Source organism: Microplitis demolitor, chromosome 1, assembly GCF_026212275.2.
Source record: "Microplitis demolitor isolate Queensland-Clemson2020A chromosome 1, iyMicDemo2.1a, whole genome shotgun sequence".
Lineage (NCBI taxonomy): Eukaryota > Metazoa > Arthropoda > Insecta > Hymenoptera > Braconidae > Microplitis > Microplitis demolitor.
Genome location: NC_068545.1, coordinates 5650944 through 5669244, shown reverse-complemented (window position 1 = coordinate 5669244; position 18301 = coordinate 5650944). Strand labels below are relative to the sequence as shown.

General features: G+C 36.7%; 1 protein-coding gene across 5 annotated transcripts in view; it reads left to right on the top strand.

The window, feature by feature from the left end:
* The window catches only part of LOC103576792 (muscle-specific protein 300 kDa), a 79083-nt gene that overhangs the window by 57095 nt on the left and 3687 nt on the right, over nucleotides 1-18301 (top strand). For 3 of the 5 annotated variants that reach the window (XM_053741212.1, XM_053741217.1, XM_053741205.1), the window contains 8 exons: nucleotides 34-5399; nucleotides 5464-6460; nucleotides 7843-8799; nucleotides 10966-11268; nucleotides 13549-13806; nucleotides 14983-17712; nucleotides 17786-17970; nucleotides 18143-18181. In XM_053741212.1, coding sequence (XP_053597187.1) covers nucleotides 34-5399; nucleotides 5464-6460; nucleotides 7843-8799; nucleotides 10966-11268; nucleotides 13549-13806; nucleotides 14983-17712; nucleotides 17786-17970; nucleotides 18143-18181 — 10835 coding nt within the window. The remainder of the gene's footprint in view (nucleotides 1-33; nucleotides 5400-5463; nucleotides 6461-7842; nucleotides 8800-10965; nucleotides 11269-13548; nucleotides 13807-14982; nucleotides 17713-17785; nucleotides 17971-18142; nucleotides 18182-18301) is intronic. The other 2 variants (XM_053741211.1, XM_053741210.1) reach the window with 2 other exon arrangements.

The following is an 18301-nucleotide window of genomic DNA, read 5'->3' as shown; positions in this document are numbered from 1 at the left end:
AAAAAAAATATTTTTTTGAATTTTTTTTTGTAGGAAATTGAAGAAGAAGAGTCTGCACAAGCGTCCGAAGAGATGGCTGATCATGATGACATAACACTAGACCAAGCGCCCTCGATACATTCAGCAGATGAGGGCACAATGTCATGGGCAGACGTGTCCTTACAAACTGGGCAAAGTTTAATGATAGATAATGAAAATAAACCGATACAATTAACTAAACAAACATCAACATCACAAATTACTGAGTTTGATGTACATCCTCTTGAAATGCAATCGATTCCTGTTCAGGTATCGATAGACGAGGGAGTTAAATCGACACAAGAGTCTATAAAAATATACAAAACAGCAGATGATACTCATGAAGTTATTGAAATAGCTACGAAAAATATTCCCAGTTCACATTCTACCTCACAATTTATCCCCCAAGATCATTCTGCTGATGACATTGTCGTTGATATGAAGTACCAGGACGCGAAAGCAGAGCAAAGCGCGACTTCAGAGTTGAGTATTCAACATGCGGCACCTCAGACGTTTGAAACTGTCCTCACGGAACCGGATGACGTCACCACTGAAGTTGTTGTTGATGCTGACGGAACCAAGAGAATTATTGTAAGGAAGTTACGAAGGACTTTGGTGACAAGTCAGTCGACGCAACAGCACATCACTTCGATGTCAAGTGTGTCAGGAGATGTTCCAAGTGTCCAAGCGTTTTCGGAAGCTACTATGCGGAGCCAACAAGTCACTGTCACTCGCACGCGACCTGACGGTAGCGTTGAGATGGCAGCCAAGCAAACATACGGCGGTAAAATAACTACCGGAGGTGCTCCGGGAGAAGTCGTCAGTGTTGAACAGTTTGAAACTACACCTCAGTTTACACACAGAATTATTCAAGGAGAATTAGAGGATATCCAGCCAGAATCATTGGGAATCGCTCAAGATGGGTCCAATGTTACTATTGAAGAAGGCGCGTATCAAACCAAGACCTCGACGGTTCACGCGATGGTCCAACAAGTTACTAGGAGAGTTATACGAAAGACCAGAAGAACAATTCGTAAAGTTACTATCATTGATGGTAAGGAAACGATGTCTGAAGAAGTTGTTGAAGAACCTGAAGAAGTAGAGATTGATGAACAAGATATTCCACATATAAGTATCAATGTCGTGAAACAAGAAGAACAGAAATCCTTTTCAAAAGATAGCAAAAGTGTCATGCAGGTTTCGAAAGCTACGGAAATTGATACCGACACTCAGGGGCCATTCTTCGGACCAAAAGCTCGTGAGTTAACGCCTGATAGTGTTGAAATTATGGAAGATAGACCTGAAATTGAAGAAATTATTGAGAAAGATGAAGAAAAAGTCGTTTCAAACTCACCAATAATTGTGGATAGTCCTGAAAAACTGGAACAAATGAAGGTAAATGAAATAACGTCAATACAGTTAAGCCAAAATTTAATTGACGCTGAAAAACGTGAAATTTTTCAGTCAAACTTTGAAATACCTGCTGCTGATGGTGGCGATAATGAAGATAAAAGTTCCGAGGTAGCAGAGTTACCGATTACTGATGCGCCAGTAGATGGTGAACCAGTAACGAACGAGAATGCCTGTAAGTCTGTTGATGTACTACCAGCAATAATGAAAGAAAGCTTTAATATGAAATTAGATGCAGGCACGGTAGAAGTAGTACAGCACGCAGACGATAGCAGCACTGTAGAATCAACTGGTAAAATGAGTATTATTACATTAGAGTCACAACAACAACAACAACAACAATCATCAGTACCATCTGTCGATCAAACGTCACACGAGTTAGGGGAATCACCAGCAGAACTGTTGACACCACGGCCATCTGACGATTCATCAAGACGCTCGAGGAAGTCGGAGGATAAGATTGATGGAGCTGTTTTGAAAGATTCTAAGGCGGTTATTGACAAGGTTGAAATCTCGTTGCTGATTAATGAGAGTCAGGACGAGGCTGGCGCTTTTGTTGCCGTTAAAACAACAGCCGAGCGACCTGATGACGTTTACAGAGTTATTGAAGAAAACGTCGATATTAGATTGCCGACGCAAGTTGAAACTGTTGAAATAATTCCGGATAAAATAATTCAAACTAGTGGTTTAGAATCTTTTGAACGGGAGGTGAGCCAAGTCCCAGAGAACGGACGGACGGAAAAAAGCGACGCTGAGACGACATCTAGTCGCAAGAGCAGAAAAAAGAAGAGACGCAAAGATGAAGATACTGGTGGTAAATCTGTCAGTGAAGAATCTGGCAGTTCTATTGCTACAACGATCGCCGAGTCTGTGGATTTGAATCTTCCGATGTCAGAATCGCCGAAACAAATTAGCGAACAACCGCAGCCTGATGTTTTGGAAATAACTGAGACTTCATTGACACTCTCGAGTCCGCGAGAAACAACCGCGGGTTACGAGCCTGAGGGTGGTACCACAGTAGAAGAAGGTTCTATTGCACTAGACAGAGACGAGTTGACTAAGAAGAAAAAGAAGAAGAAGAAGAAACAAAAAATTAATTTCGAAGATGATAAAAGTGAAGAGAGAGATACTAGAGCTAGTGGAATTGAAGTTAGTGAACCAGTTCAAGGAGATATTAAAGAGTTTGGAGAGAAAAAGTTTATAGAAATCGATACTCAGACAGTTTATGAAACACGCGATGTATCTGCTAGTCCCGCTGAACTCCAATCGCTTAGAGATAGTTCATTACAGACTTCTCCTGAGCTACAACCACAATTAGAACCACAATTACAATTACAGAGCAATGTTAGTCTTGGTTTAATTGAACAAGAAATACAAACAGAACACGAAACAATTAATACTGAAATTCAAACATCGCCTACTCAAGTTCTCGATACTGAAATTCAGACTTCAGAAATTGAATCACCAGAAAAAGAACATTTGTCTGTACAAACTGAGACACCAGAAGTATCAAAAGAAGAAGAAGGTGTACAGACAAGTCCTATTGAATCTGAAGAATTGGTTGTAACATCAGCAGCTCCAGCTGAAGTCAAAGAAACTGAAGAAATTGATGTGCAGACGGTAGAAGTTGAGACTTCAGAAGTACAAACTTCACCTATTGAATCTGCGGTGACCACGGAAATCGATACGCAAACGGATCAACTTGAAGAGCAGGCAGAAAAAGAAGACACAGAAATCCCGAAGGTGGCTGAAACTCAAGATGTTGAACAACAAACTTCGCCGTCACAATCGCAAGAAGTTATTATAGAAGAAATGGCAGTACAAACTTCGCCAGAAGTGAGGGAGATTGAAGCTGTGGAGATTGATGTTCAAACTAGTAAACCAGCGAGTCCAGTGGAGCGTGTGCCAGTCGCGACGGGTGACTTCGAAGTGCAGACAAACTTGATCGAACAAGTAACAGTCGCTGCTATGGAAACGCAAACTACGCCACAAGAAACCCCCCGTGTTGAAACCGAAATGCAGACTACTCCCGAGTTTACTGTCGAGTCAGTCACACAAACAAGTCCAGAACCTGAACACGAACATAAGCATGAAGAGGAAACTAGCTTAGAAGATAAAATAACTGTCGAAGAAGAATCGCAAACGATAACTCCAGATAAAATAGAAACTTCAGACACTTTTGTGCAGATTCAGAGTCAAGAATTGATTCCGACTGCAGAAGAAGGCATTCAAAGCATTCCGGATGCTGCGGAAATAAGTCTTCAGACTTTGGAAACTGCTAAACAAGACACAGAACCTGTTGTAGTAGTTTCTGTCGCACAGCAAGCTTCGGTGTCTTCTGCAGAAGTTGCGACCATGCCTGAGACTCATATGCCCGTCACTCAAGAAACCGCAACATCGCCGATACAAGAATTGATAAAAGTGGAAAGACCTGGTCCATTGGTTGTTGAAGAAAAAATCACCAAAGCCAGTCCGGATACGAGCGAGTCTATGCAGCTGGTGGAAAAGAAAGAAGTGATTGAAGAAACGAAAGTAGAAAGAGAGAGAATCGAAACTCCTGATAAAGAATTGACGTCTGATGGATCGTCATTCGAAATTCATGTCCAGGCGACTATTGATTTATCTGACAATACTATTACGGAGCCAACAATTCAAGAAAGTGAATCAACTGACATTACTCACGATACCACGATTTCAGAAGACTTTAGCGAGCTCACTGACCCCACAATCGATAAAACTCGTAAACGGCCTAAGAAAAAAAATAAAAGAAAAGCAGTTAAACCTACTGATGAAATTAGTTCGACAAATGAAAAAGACATTCAACGATTTGAATCAGTCGTTAGTCAATCAGGAGAATCAAAAGACTCTGTAATAAAATTATCGTACTCAGACGTTGCTAGAAAAGGTTCAAAAGAACGTGAAATCGGAGTTGATGATCAAAATAACGTGACAGTTGGTAAAATTTACACAGATTTAGACATTAAAAAAGTGGAGCATCAGCAGAGACGAGATTCTGATGCTCAGGAAATAAAATTGAAAGCCACTTTGGAGGGAGCGCAATCACGCGAGTCTTTTAAAGTTAAAGAGACACTTGTGGGTACTAGTTCTAAAGGGGATGAGTTCGCGGTCTCGATGCAAGTTCACAAGAGCATCGCACGGCGTAGAGATCGCCCGAGTGTTAAAATAGAGACTCCAGAGCCGATGGATACCGACGAAGAAGTTCTTTCACCAATGGAATCTGTTCTTGCCACGAAAAATAAACTCCCAGAAGTTAAATCTTATGCAGAAGGAATCGCTGAGCCAGGTTTCGGTGCTCCAAGCTCCAGAAGTCCCTCCACGTCACGCAGATCTCAAAGTGAGCAATTTATTGCTGCCGAAAGACATGATCAGCGTCCCCAAGTTCTTAAGCGCACGCAGACAGCTAAAATAGTAATTGATCGTCTCAAAAATCTTCAAAATGTCAACGAAACCTGCTATCTATCAAATATTTTACATATCGCGAGTCTAGAGGACTTTTTCAAGCCCATGAATGTGGAAGAACGTGTTTTGAACATACAGAAAAATTTATCACACTTAAAAAATGCCGTTGAAGAGCAGAATATTGTTATCGTTGATGAAACTTTGATCACGATTGTCGAAATGATTTCCACGTGGCTGGAGACTATTGAGTACCGAGTTTTCGTGAGCAGAGAACCGACTCGAGGACCTTCACACGAAGATACTCGGGTGTATGTCGAGTTGAAAGACGAAGTTAATCATATAGAAGATAATATTAAAGAGTTAAGAAGAACTTGGAAGCAAGTGGAGTCTGCTTATCCCACTGAAGACCGTGAGAAGGTCAATGAGTGCATGGAATCGTTGGTTGATCAGGTCAAAGCAATTGGAGATGTTACCAGGGATGAGGAGAGACATGTCACTGCTGAGCTTTCTAAGTGGGATGAATTTTTGAAAGGGGTTGAAAATATGTACAGGTAAGATTTTTTTTATTTTTAATATTTAATGGGTGTGATAAAAAATTGGTTAATTATTTCTTAGGTTGGTCCAAGAACAACTAAGCCAACTGAGCACGATAATAGAGAGCGAGGAATCAACAGTAAGGAAGTTAGAAGAATTGGATAAACTAGAAAATACAAATCGTTCTCATATGTGTAATACAAATAAACTTATAGCAGCTGTCAGAGATTTATTGAAAAGTTATCCCGGTAGGTCGGTACCAGATGAGACTTATCAAGCTCATGAATTAACCCTGACTATCGAGCATAATATTAATGTGGAACGTGAACGTTTGCTTCAACTGATGTCCCTAGCAGAAGAATATGAACAGACATTACAGGAATTCGCCCAGATAACGGACGTTGCTGAGGATCTTTTAGCGAGTCCGATATCTGTGATAAGTCTTGAGCATCTTCAGGAAGAAATGCAGAAGCACCGGAAGTTCTTTGTTAATTTAAATCACTGCCGAGCGATTCTCGAGTCGCTGGAAAATAATTTGGACAGTGAAACCCGGACAAAACACGCGGAATTTCATGAAGAATTGCACAGTCGCGCGGGTTCTCTGCTGGATCAAGCGGCGTCACGGGCGCAGCAGATGTCATTGGCTGCTTCGAGGTGGATGCTGCTTGAGCAGGGATTCAAAGAAGAACGCGGATGGCTTCAGATCGCCCATCAACGAATACCTGATTTACAAACGGTCACTTCCTCGGATTACGATCAATATATTTCGTTGTATCAATCGTTGTCTTCGGACATTGCAATGCATCAAGCGCGGCTGGTCCAGTTGTTTGATCTGGTTCACAGTCTTCAGGAACTCCTGGACATTGAGGACCTGGAGGAACGTTATCGTGAATCGCTGGATGTTATTAGTCAGCTTCAGGAGAATGTAGACTCGTCACTGAGATGTTTGTTAACATTCCGCGACAGCTGGGGAACTCATGAAGTGCTGACTAACCGGCTCGAAAACTGGATGGCGACAGCGGAAAGAGAACTCGATGCTCTGAATAATAATTGGGATGGCCATATGCGTCAATTCTGGGTAAGTTATCTTTTTATTTATTTTATTTATCGTCTTTAATTTATTGAAGGCTACTTGTGTGTTTTTATAATTAATGTATAGAGACGCGAGTTTGAGATTGCGCTTTCGAGAGATCAAATTCTATTGGATTTGGCAGTAAGCCAATTAAAAAGCCTACAGATCTTTTTTTAAACACGAGTACTCGGAAACTTTTTATCAAACTTCTAATTGACCTTTGGAGTTTATTTTAAAAAATCTAAATAATTAATAACACTAGATTAAAAATTTTTTTTTGCCTCATGAATAAAAAATAATTTTTTTTTAATGCTGAATTTTAATCTGCGGTTAAAAAAATTTAAAATTCTAAACCCATTCAGTCATTTAAAATTCAAAATCGTGTTAAAAATTTCACTGTTTTAAAATAAAATAAATTATGTCTTTTTTTTATTTTTTATCTCTGACTTTAAAATATTTTATAAAACTAAAATTACTAAAAACATCTTGAAGTAAAGCTCGTAAGTGAAAAGAATCGGCAGTAAGAACTAAAAATAAAAATGAAATATTTATTCCTTTAGAGGGAGCGAAAATTCTGTCTGTTAATTAGGCAACAGACGAAAAAAAAATTTATTCAAAATTTTCAAATCAAAAAATGAGTTTTTTTTTTATATCAGTTGAGAAAAAAAATTGATTGTTAACCCGCATGAAAATATCATATGTGGCAAACATATTAAAATATATATAGTGCAAATATAAATATATATGTGACAATACATGAAATCTTCTATAGAACTATACATAAACTTTGGCTGATTTTATTATATTTATACATATATTTTCTCTTATATTATTTCATATATTTTCGTATAACTTCAATATATTATTTGTTATTTATATATGGAAATAAATAAGAATACTTGTATAATTCATCAATATATGGTACGATATATGTACCGTGTATAACTTTATATATTTATCGATATATAAAATCATATAAGTTTTTCCATATATATAAGAATATATAAAATCTATTCTTTTTTATTCTTCTATCAGAATATATATACATATATAAGTGTGCTAGCTTACAAATTTACATATATATAATTATCAATATATGTAATACATATATGTGCTACCTTATAAGTTTACATATATGATTATAAATATATGTAATACATATTTATATTAGCTCATAATCTTACATATATAATTATATATTGTATCAAAACTTACTATGTTATATATATATATATATATAACATAGTGAGTTGTATGTGATATACGGCTTTCATATAGGTACAGATATAAGCAAATATATATCGTTTTTGGCAATTTATATGGTCCCATATTTATTATATATTTAACATATATGGTATTTTCATATGGGAAATATTTTTTTTAAATAGGAAATAAAAGCACAATATGAAGTCCATAATAACTTGAGAAATGAAGCGACCAATTGCTTCGAACAAGGATTGCGCGTGATCCCACTATCAGACGAGATGATACAGCGTCAATTCCACGGAGAATTCCAAGACCGGTGGCACCGAGTGTCGACCAAAATAAAAACAATCCAAAAAGCTGTTGCCGATACAATTTCTTCGGAAGACACGCCAATAAACGAGAAACTAAGACTCCTAGAACGGGAACTAAACGAATTGCGCACAACAGTTGAAGGATTCCACGGGGTCCTAAAAACTGAGGACGAGCTAGTTCTCTACGTGGGCCGTCTCTCAGTGCTCTTTGAACGGGTCTGCATAATTCAAGACGAGCTAGTAAAACTAGGAATGCTTCCTGCTGCAGAAAGCGAGCAGGTGAACATTCTGCTGTCCTTCGCCGGGCGCATGGAAAGTCAAGTACGAGAAGAATTAGATGCCGCGCAAGTGGTACAAGAACGTCTGCAAGCTCTCCAACGCGGTTTGACTCGCGTCCGCAAAGCCCACGCCAGACAATCATTGATTCTAGACCAGTGCGAAGCTTGCGAGAAGCACGGCAGCGACGTCGTCGAGGGTGGCGTCAAACGATGCTCCCAAGTCGCCGACGAGTTGGCGATTCTATGGAAAGACCTGATGGGCCTCAGACAATTATTGCACACAGTCCCCGGCGGCATGAGAGTCTCCGTCTCCCCAGTCAGCATCGAACGAGACATTTCCCTCCTCCAGGACATCAACACCGACCTGGAGTCGCGTTGCACACGTTTGCTGTCACTTCTCAAGAGCAGACTAAGTCTCTGGAGACGCTTTGAACGTCAGTTAGAAATGGTTCAACAGTCAGTACAAGAAGCTGACCACATGATGAAGATCCTCGCTATTCAGGGGTCAGTCGACTACGAGCGACTTCTCAAGGCTACCGAGCATCTCGAAGTAAGAAATTTAAAATTTTAAATATTTATTATTTCAGACTGCATTGTAACGATAATAAAAATGAATAGCCAATTAATTAATCATAAGTATATAAATATATTTAAGTATTTACTTAAAAGATAATAATTTTTTTCGACTGGGTAATGCAATGCAAAGAAAGTTTTTTGCGCCTGCGTAATGCTTTTATCGCTTCGGTTACTTGAATTTTGCTTGTCTCCTATCAGTTTTACACTCAACGCGTTACGGGTCAGTTTGTATTTATGTTTATTTTTTTTTTTTTTTTATTTGAATTCAAATTTTTACCAAGTATTCACTTACAGTTTTTAGGGTGGCCCTATCTTTTTAGTTTTATCAAATCGCCTCAGATTATTTATCGAAATCGCTACTTATAAATATTTTAGTTACTGGGGTATAAATATCGATCTATAGATTGATTTGGTGGTGAACAAGTGAAAGATAAATAAATAATTTATATTCTTTTATATAATTATGACTAATTAATTTTTTGGAGATGAAAAAATACTGAGCTGATAGAAGAGCGGCTGCGTGATGGTTTATTTCTAGACTAGTTGATTGAGTCTGTCAGTATTCATCGAACCGTTCGAAGTGATAGTGCTCATTTTTTAGTCACACCTTTTGCTACACGTGAGCCGTGATTGTTATTGATATTGATATTGATATTATGTACTGGGCTCATTACTTGTTATTTATTAGTAAGACAATAGATCTAATAAATTTATCAGTTGAGTGAATCGAGTGGAGCCAAAGGATTTAAATAAAATATTTAAGGTATGCACATGCGAATCATTAAAGCTGACGGTATTTAACTTGCGCTTCCGGGTTCTTTAGGTTTATTTCAAATATATATATATATATATATATATATATATATATATATATATATATTTAAATATATTTTATACTTAAAAGAATAAAATTCTCTAGTAAACTATCAGTTTCTTGGTGGCTGTCATTAGGCGGTACGAAAATTCCTTCGTGAGAAGTTATGCTCGCAAACCGGAAACATAACTTCCGTAAAATGAAGCTCTATATACTTTTTTTTCATACCTTTTCATTAATCTATCAAATAAAAATTTTTTGCCCTACGATAAAAGTTAAAAAATCGACTGACTTTTTACCGAAAAAATTTTGACATTTAAAATTTTCCCGGGAATTTTATAAAAAACAAACTTTGCATGATACTGAAGTTAGTCGATGTCTAATAATTTTTGAATTTAAAAAAAAAAAATATTTCAAAAATTGCACCTATAGTTTTTTAAATTTTCTACATGTGCGTATTTTTAGTTTTTTTTTTTTTTTTTTTTTAAATCCGAAAGTTACTGGTGTCTTTTAACCAGGATCAAAATTTTCCTTGACAAATTTATAATTGTTCAATAGCCGATAAATATTATCACCCAGATCGTCGAGTTTAATGAACTATTTATGGATACCGGATGCAGAGCGTCTACGTTCGTGACCTGCATGCCAAAGTGTGTCCACCAAACATTAGCAATTCTTTTAAAATTACTTGAGATTTAAAAAAAAATTATTAATAAACTGTATTAAAATTTTCAACATTTGTCAAGACATTAATGCAGAAAAAAAAGAAAATACAAATGAAATATATATGTATATATTTTTTTATCGTTACGGTTAAATTAATTTTGCAATAAATTATTGTAATTACAACTAATAATTTAAAAGTCGAATGCGCAACGTAATAGAGCAATAATTGAGACTGCGTGCCGAATAGAAAATATATATAAATATATATACGTATATATACATATATATCAATGACGCGTGCTATTAAAATACGGAAATGTAATAATATTATATCGAGACTCATGTTTTCTATGCGCTGATCTTTTCCTATGACGTAAGATCAGAAAATAAATTTATCTGTCCGTCCTAAGTCATTTTTATTTATATTTCAAACTTTAATATACATATATATAAGTTAAGAAAATTTTATTTATTAAATATTTATAAATTCACAAATGTATGTCACGGATAAAAAAAATGTAATTATCAATTATAAATTATTTATCAAATCGATAAATAAAGTAAAGATAAATTAACATTAATTACCATGATAATTTAATTGAAAAATAAATATATATATATAAATTTGATATTTATACTAATTGTTTTTTTTTTAATTAGGGATTGAATGGTGATTTGGGAACACGTGAGGCTTGGGTAGGTGAATTACGCAAAGCAGCGGAGCCTCTTCTAGAAGTCTGCACCGAAGAAGTAAGCGAGCGCGTAAACGCGGCGGTAAATGAAGCAGTTCAAGCTTGGGAAGATACGAGATCTGAATTAGATGCTCTCTGTACGAAATATCAACACGCAGTAAGGCTGTGGGAGCAATACAGAGACTCAAGTGCTGCTGTAAAAGCTTGGGTAGACACCCAAATGGGCAGCATTACTAATCTACCTCCCGAAGAAGCTTTGAAACAAGTCAAGGTCATTATTTTATTCACACAATTTTATATTCTTATTACATATTTCTTATCCCATATTAATATTTTTAGCGCGACCTTAAACACATTTAATCTCTAAAATTATTTGTAAACACCGTACCGAGGTTTAATTATATTTACTCCATGGTGACCCGGATTTTTGTTTAAAAAAATAATTTGACGTTTACTTTACGCTGACAGTAAAATAATCTCACGGACAAATAAACGAGATATTTTTAAAAATTACGTTAATGGAAACGTATCAAAGGTCAACTGGATAGCGTCAAAAAACGAAGATTACATATTTAACTTACTATACAGTCTCCTACACACCCCCGGTTACTTTTCTCTTATCTTAAATTACGAAGAGGGGAACGCTATCGATACTGAAGCCCGATGTGTCATCACATCCCCGAATGTCAAGGGATCGTCCGTCTATTCGACGTTCCCTTCCGTATTATATTTTTACGTACGTGTTACATACATATATACATGTATAACTATTATGTTTCAAATGAAAGTAGATAGAGCACATACACGAAACAGAGCAACCCTCGGAAAGCAACAGGAGCATGGGGTGCGGCAGACGTCAGCATTACTCCCTCTCTAAAAAATCTTTCTCGCTCTTTACTTACTCACTTTATATATTTATCCTATTTTCTGTCTCGCTTATTCTTGGTGGCGCGAGTCGCCCATCGATCCCGCAGCCGCCAGTCTGGTCCATGACCGTACGCTAGTACGCGGCTATTGCTCCCGTTTTTTAAAAATCATTTTTTACTTTTTTAAATATTGCCAATCTAGCTAATAGTTTTCATTTAATTAATTACTAATAATTACATTATAGTGGCTTAGTAATTAATATTAATAATTTGACATTTTATGGTGGATTAGTGTCTGAGAATTTTCAAACTGACAGATGTAATAGGAATAGTAATAATTTAATTTAATTAAACGGATGATTGATGAGACTATTCATTGAATTTACTATTTGTAAGCACGTGTATAGTTGTTTTATATATATGTGTATGTATATATTTGTACGCAAGCGGGATTTTATACTGAGCTTAACTTATGTCTATATATTTACAACAGTACGCGGTATTTTCATTTAACTTGCGCACATGTGCGAAATTACATTGAGCGAAACAAAGTAGTGAAACTACTCGTATGTTGTTTTACTTAGTCTCCTTCAAAACCTAGTTTTCATATATTTACACATAAATATTATATTTATTCTATTGTCCATTGTAATACTGAATAATGTTTTTAAGAGAAAATATGTGTCGTGATTTGTAATATTTTTAAGAATGTTTCAAGTCTATGATAATGTGCACACCAGAAGAACTCAAGGTATATTTATTTTACTTTTTTTTTTTTTACGTAAATACGTGACGAGTAATATTTTTAAAATTTTATTTGCCTGCATAAAGAGTGCTCGAGTTATTTAGGTCACGTGTTATAATTTTCGCGGAAAATTACTTGTATTATTTTTTACCGCGAAAGATTGAGAGATCGATAAGGAATTTAAAATTAAATATTATCATGATGGTAAATAACTTTTCGTGTAAGTTCTTTTTAATCCGAACGGTCAATAGACTAATCTTTTTTTTTATTTGTTAGTATTATTATTATTGTTGGAACTGAAGCTTTATAAGTAGCCGGTTAATGTCATACAAGTGTGCTATGTTAAATAAAACAATATTATTTCCGTGTGGTATGGAATTAGAGAGGAATTAGGGAGACAGTATACATTTAACGATAAATTACATATTCTCACATGTAGACACACCAGAAAATACCGATCTATAAATATATCTCTGTATGACCAAGAATACTAACCCGATGTTTTAACATCTTTTGCGAATACCAAGTAGTTGATATATTTATATATTTTTATTATTATTATTTAAATGGAATTTTTTTTTTTAAACTTCCCGCTGTGAAAATTCAAAATTTTCAAAAAAGAGGTTATCGTTACCTAAGAAATTATTCTGACTATTTTCGGATGGACTTCCGGCCGTGTGTGTAAACTTTTTTTGTCCGACGATATCTTGGGAATGAATTAACCGATTTGAATGTATCGGTAATCAAAAGGGCTCATCAAAACTTAAAACTGATAAGATTTCAAAGTCGATCGAGTAGTTTACAAATTAAACGAAAAACAAAAATTAAATTAAATTTTTATGCTGTTTCGAGCTCAAAGAGTTTTGGGGTTGGCTCGCAGGATTAACTGTTTTACAGATTTTGTGAAATAAATTTTTAATGAAATCTATTTATACTTCAGGTTTGCGAAGAAACTTTAGCGGAACACAAAGAACGTCTGGCAGAGTTACGTGGTCTGGTAGCACAAATTGCATCAGACGTAGGACTAGACAGCAATGGACCACTACACTGCGAAGTCGAGGCACTGGGCCGCCGGCTTGAGGATGTCCGCGAGACGCTGTCAACACTCGCGGATACTGCGGACGCACGTGCGCTCAATCAAGAGCTGACACGTGGGGACTTGTGTCAAACTAAAAATTTCTTAGATTCTGTACAGCAGGTAATTATTTTTTTAAATATGCCTTCTTAATCCATATTTTTAAATACAAAGAAAATCCTCTGGTCAAAATACGGAAAATTTTTTTAAAGCTTATAGTAAAAAATTTTTAAACTCTGTGTAAAAATTACACCAAATATCGAATTAAATTTAGGCGGGGAATTTAAAATTTTCAATATCATTTGTTGCTTATTAATCAAACTTATAACGAGTAACGCGGAATGGTGTAAAAAAGTAGATTATACTGTGTAAAAATTATCGTGGGTCATTTTTACACCAAAAGTTTTTTACAGTATTTTCATATATTCGAATGCTTGCGCGTCTTTTTTATTTCTATGACATGTTTGAAATACAGCAGTTAAGACGTCACTAAAAAAATTAATTCTCCGGCCGCCAGACTTGTGACATCGGAAATGAAAGCGTTAAAAATTAATTTAAAAGTCAAATAAATTTAATTTATCATCCACATGTTCAAATAACGTCACTAATATATATTTTTTAAAATTATTAATTTGTTAATTAATTGATATGTTAAATTTTGAATGTTACTTTAAATAAATTTAAATTTTAACCAGAGGGCTCTTTTAAATTAATATTCAAGGCTATTGGAAAATTTTAAAAAATTCAAGGATTTATAAAAATATATATATGTATATGTATATATATTATTTAAAAAAAAATGAGTAAAGTAAATACATGAGTAAGGTATTACTTATATCACTCTTCAGGGTTAGTACTTTACGCGCAGTGGGTGCTTGGCACAACTCAATCATCCTCGCACACGAGGGCATATATTTTAATTGTAGTTCCGAAACAATTTGTTGTGTCAAGGTCGAAGGACTTATAGATCCCACTAACACGTGGCTATTTACATTGGTCACGATACCAAAAACTATCCACTTGTATAACTCTCCGAGAAAACTGAATGAGAGTTGGATTAACTGAGTGAAATACTAGTGTTTAAACGCCTTCTCATCGTATCCTATCGTACTTAACTAAAACTTTACATTTGTAACGATTAAATAATAGTGAATAAACAAAACAAATACAACTGTTAAGATAATTAAGCGGCAATTACGTCTAAATAGTCTTGAATATTTTCAATACTAGTTTGTAATTTTTATTGTCAATGTAACAATAAGTAGTTAATAATAAATAATTAAATAAATAATATTGCAGAGTCTTATAACAGTGGGTCAAGGCGAGTCTAAAGAACAATTGAATCTTCTACGGAATCATTTGCTAGCATTGACACGTACCGAGCCACAATTACAGTCAATAAAAGACCGCGCACTTGAGGTAACAACTACGGAGACTTCGGTTGTTGATGTACTGCAATTATGGCAGCGAGTTTTCCGCGAAACCTTCCAACAGTATCATAGATTGTCTGCTAGACTAGTCAGGTCAGAAGATGTCGCAGCGGCGTTACGCCTGTGGCAAGAATACTTGTCACATGTCCAAGAGTTTCTGTCCAATGACATGCCGGGTGACTACAATGGGCTGTCAGAGCACAGAAACTTGTGCGAAGTCCACAAAAATCTGCTGACTGATCAGCAGCACCTGATACTCTCAATACGGGCTGAGAAGGGACGTGATTTGTCGGTGGCTGAACAGTTTAATATACTGACAAATCTTCACAATGAAACGTTGTCCAAGATTATGGACAGACATGCATCTGTCCGTGATCGTTTGGCTGCTTGGGACAAGTACAAGACGGACATGAGCAAATTGTTATCATGGCTGAAAGATATCGAGCGTGAGAAAAGTCGATTACAGTTGAGATTCATTCATATAAGAAGACTGGATAAAATAATAGCTAAGATAGAATCGCTGCTTGAAAAATTACCGATTGGAGAAACGCAAATAAATTCGTTGTCTGTACAGCAGGAATCGTTGTTAGTCGAATGCGAAGAAGCGCTGGCTGTTTCAATTCGCATGGAACACGCGGCAAACACTCAAAGAATAACAAATTTACGGGCTAGTTTGGAAACTTGGCGCGATTTTGTATTAAGGATACGTAAATTAAATGAACAACATGTTGAACAGACTGCTGTTGTTAGCAAAACCTTCCAAGAAATAAGTAAAACAATAAGCGCTGCGTTCCATAATACGTCTAGTAATTTACTGTATGTTAAACAACAATTGGATTCGTTGAATCAGCTGAGGGCGAAGCTTAACGATGCCCCTAGTCAGTTAGAAGCCCTTGGAGTTACCACTGAGCAGCTTCGCGAGTGTCTTTCCCCTTCGGACATGAAGAGTTTGAACCAACATAACTCGTTGCTTTGGCAGCAACATGGAGATCTCGAACATCAGCTCGCACTGTTGGTTTACAAACTGGGAGAGCGGTTGAGTTTGAGAGGCAAGTGGGACAAAAGGTTGACGCGTTTCTTTGTCTGGGTTACTGATGCAGAGACACGGATCAATAGCTGTGACGCGACCACCCTAGAAGAGCCTGAAGAAGCTTTGAAACGACTGGAAGGCGAGCTACATGCTGAGATGGCTCTCAAACAACGAGAGCTAGAGTGGCTGCATTCAACGGGCCAAGAATTGATTGACATCGCGGATGCTGAGGATAAAGTGCTGATTAAAAAGTCCCTGGATGACATCGATGAGAGGTGGGCGCGACTTATGAATGCCGGCAAAGCTAGAACAACAAAGCTGCTGGATTTGATGCAGACGATGAACTTGCTGGAGAAAAGTATCGCGGAAATCCGGGGATGGCTGGGTAAAGTTGAGCTCCAACTCACGGAGGCATTTATTATTGAATCAAAGGCCCAGAGTACGATTGACAAGAAATTGGAGGATCATGAGATGCTTCAGAAAACTATTGAAGCCGAGAGCGGTAAAATTGGAGAAGTACTTAATCTTTGTGAAATATTATTGAACGACTGCGATGCTTGGAAGGCCTCATTCAATACTGATCCAATAAAAACTGGAATGAAGGGTCTAGAGAAACGATGGAAGTCAACGTGTGTAAGATCCGCTGATCGTAAACGTAAAATAATAATGGCCTGGAAACTAGTCCAGGAGTTGGATAAAGTTAAGCAAGAACAAGAGCAATGGATTGCGGATACTGAAGTGGAATTGTTGGCATTGGAAGGAGGCTTAGATAAGACGAGTAAAGAAGACAGTGAGCAAATGCTAACAAAGACCAGAAGGATTTTAAAAGATTTAGATGCGCATAAACCCGCGCTGATGATTCTCGAGCAAAGCTACAGTAGGCTCGCTAAAAGTGGATTGGAACCTGAGAACTTAAAAACACTTACGTCTGATGTAAGGGTACTTTTAGATCGATGGCAAGCACTCAAACCGCGAGCCGAGTCAATCATTTCGGCTCTAAAACGCGAGCAGAAAGCTTATCGTGAATTTATAACAGCCCACGGTTCCGCGGTTGTTGGGCTTACTCAAGTTGACGTTAAATTAACTCAAGTGCAGCATTTAGAGCAAAAAGTATCAACGAGGCGCAGACAACAGCAAATAATGGAGATCGAGAAAGAATTGGCCGTACAGAGCAGGACTCTGCAACGCGCTGATGAACTGGCGTTAATAGTAATGCAGGATTGCGCAGCGAGTGACGTTCCGGCTGTCCAAGAACTCGTCGATGAGTACCAGCTGCTTTGGCAGGACATAAAGAGCCGAGTGGCTGCACTAAAAATTAAGTTTGAAGAGTCGAATGATAAAATGGAAGTTGATGAAGCGGTTCAAGTGGAAACTTTGAAGTTCGAGCAGGATAGCGCCGTTCAAGTGGACACGCTACCAAGGCTGACAAGAATGACTTCATGTGATGCTTATTTGATTGAATTGCAATCAGCTCTGAGTGAATGTCGCAACGCACTCGAGGAACTGGAGGATGCTGTCACGCCTGAACCAGTTCCTGGCCCTGGACTCGCTTCAGCAGCTAAAAATATCGTAAGTTATTTGTGGAGATAAAATTATTTAAACACTAATTAATTAATTAATCAATTAAATTATTATTTATTAGGCGAAACTAATCGGAAGTTGTCAATCAGCCATCGAATTAGCTAAGCATCTACATGGTCTACTGACTCAGGATGGTAAATTGAATGATGAGGTAACAAAAACTGTCCAAGTTAATGAGCTAGCTAGCCGTTATGAAAGTATACTTGTGCGCGCGCGAGCTCGCGAGCAACAAATACGCGAAATAAGGTCAGTTTACTTCTTTTCTCTTTACTCAGTGATTTACTAATTTATCTTTTATTTTATTTCTTTATTTGTCTTTATGATTGGTGATATGTTTTACTTTATCACAATTTTATGGTGGAAAATGCATGATGGAACGTTACTAATAAATTCTTTTGGAAATCTTTATCATTGACAGGTCGCCTCTCGTCAACGCTTACTCTCTTCCATGTGAACAGTGAGTTTAGCTCTATCTAACATCTTTTTTTTTAAACTTTTAACATTAATTAATTAATTTATTAAAAGTATGTAGTTCCGCTTGATTTATTTTTACGCATAAAAGGACTTTTTTATCGAA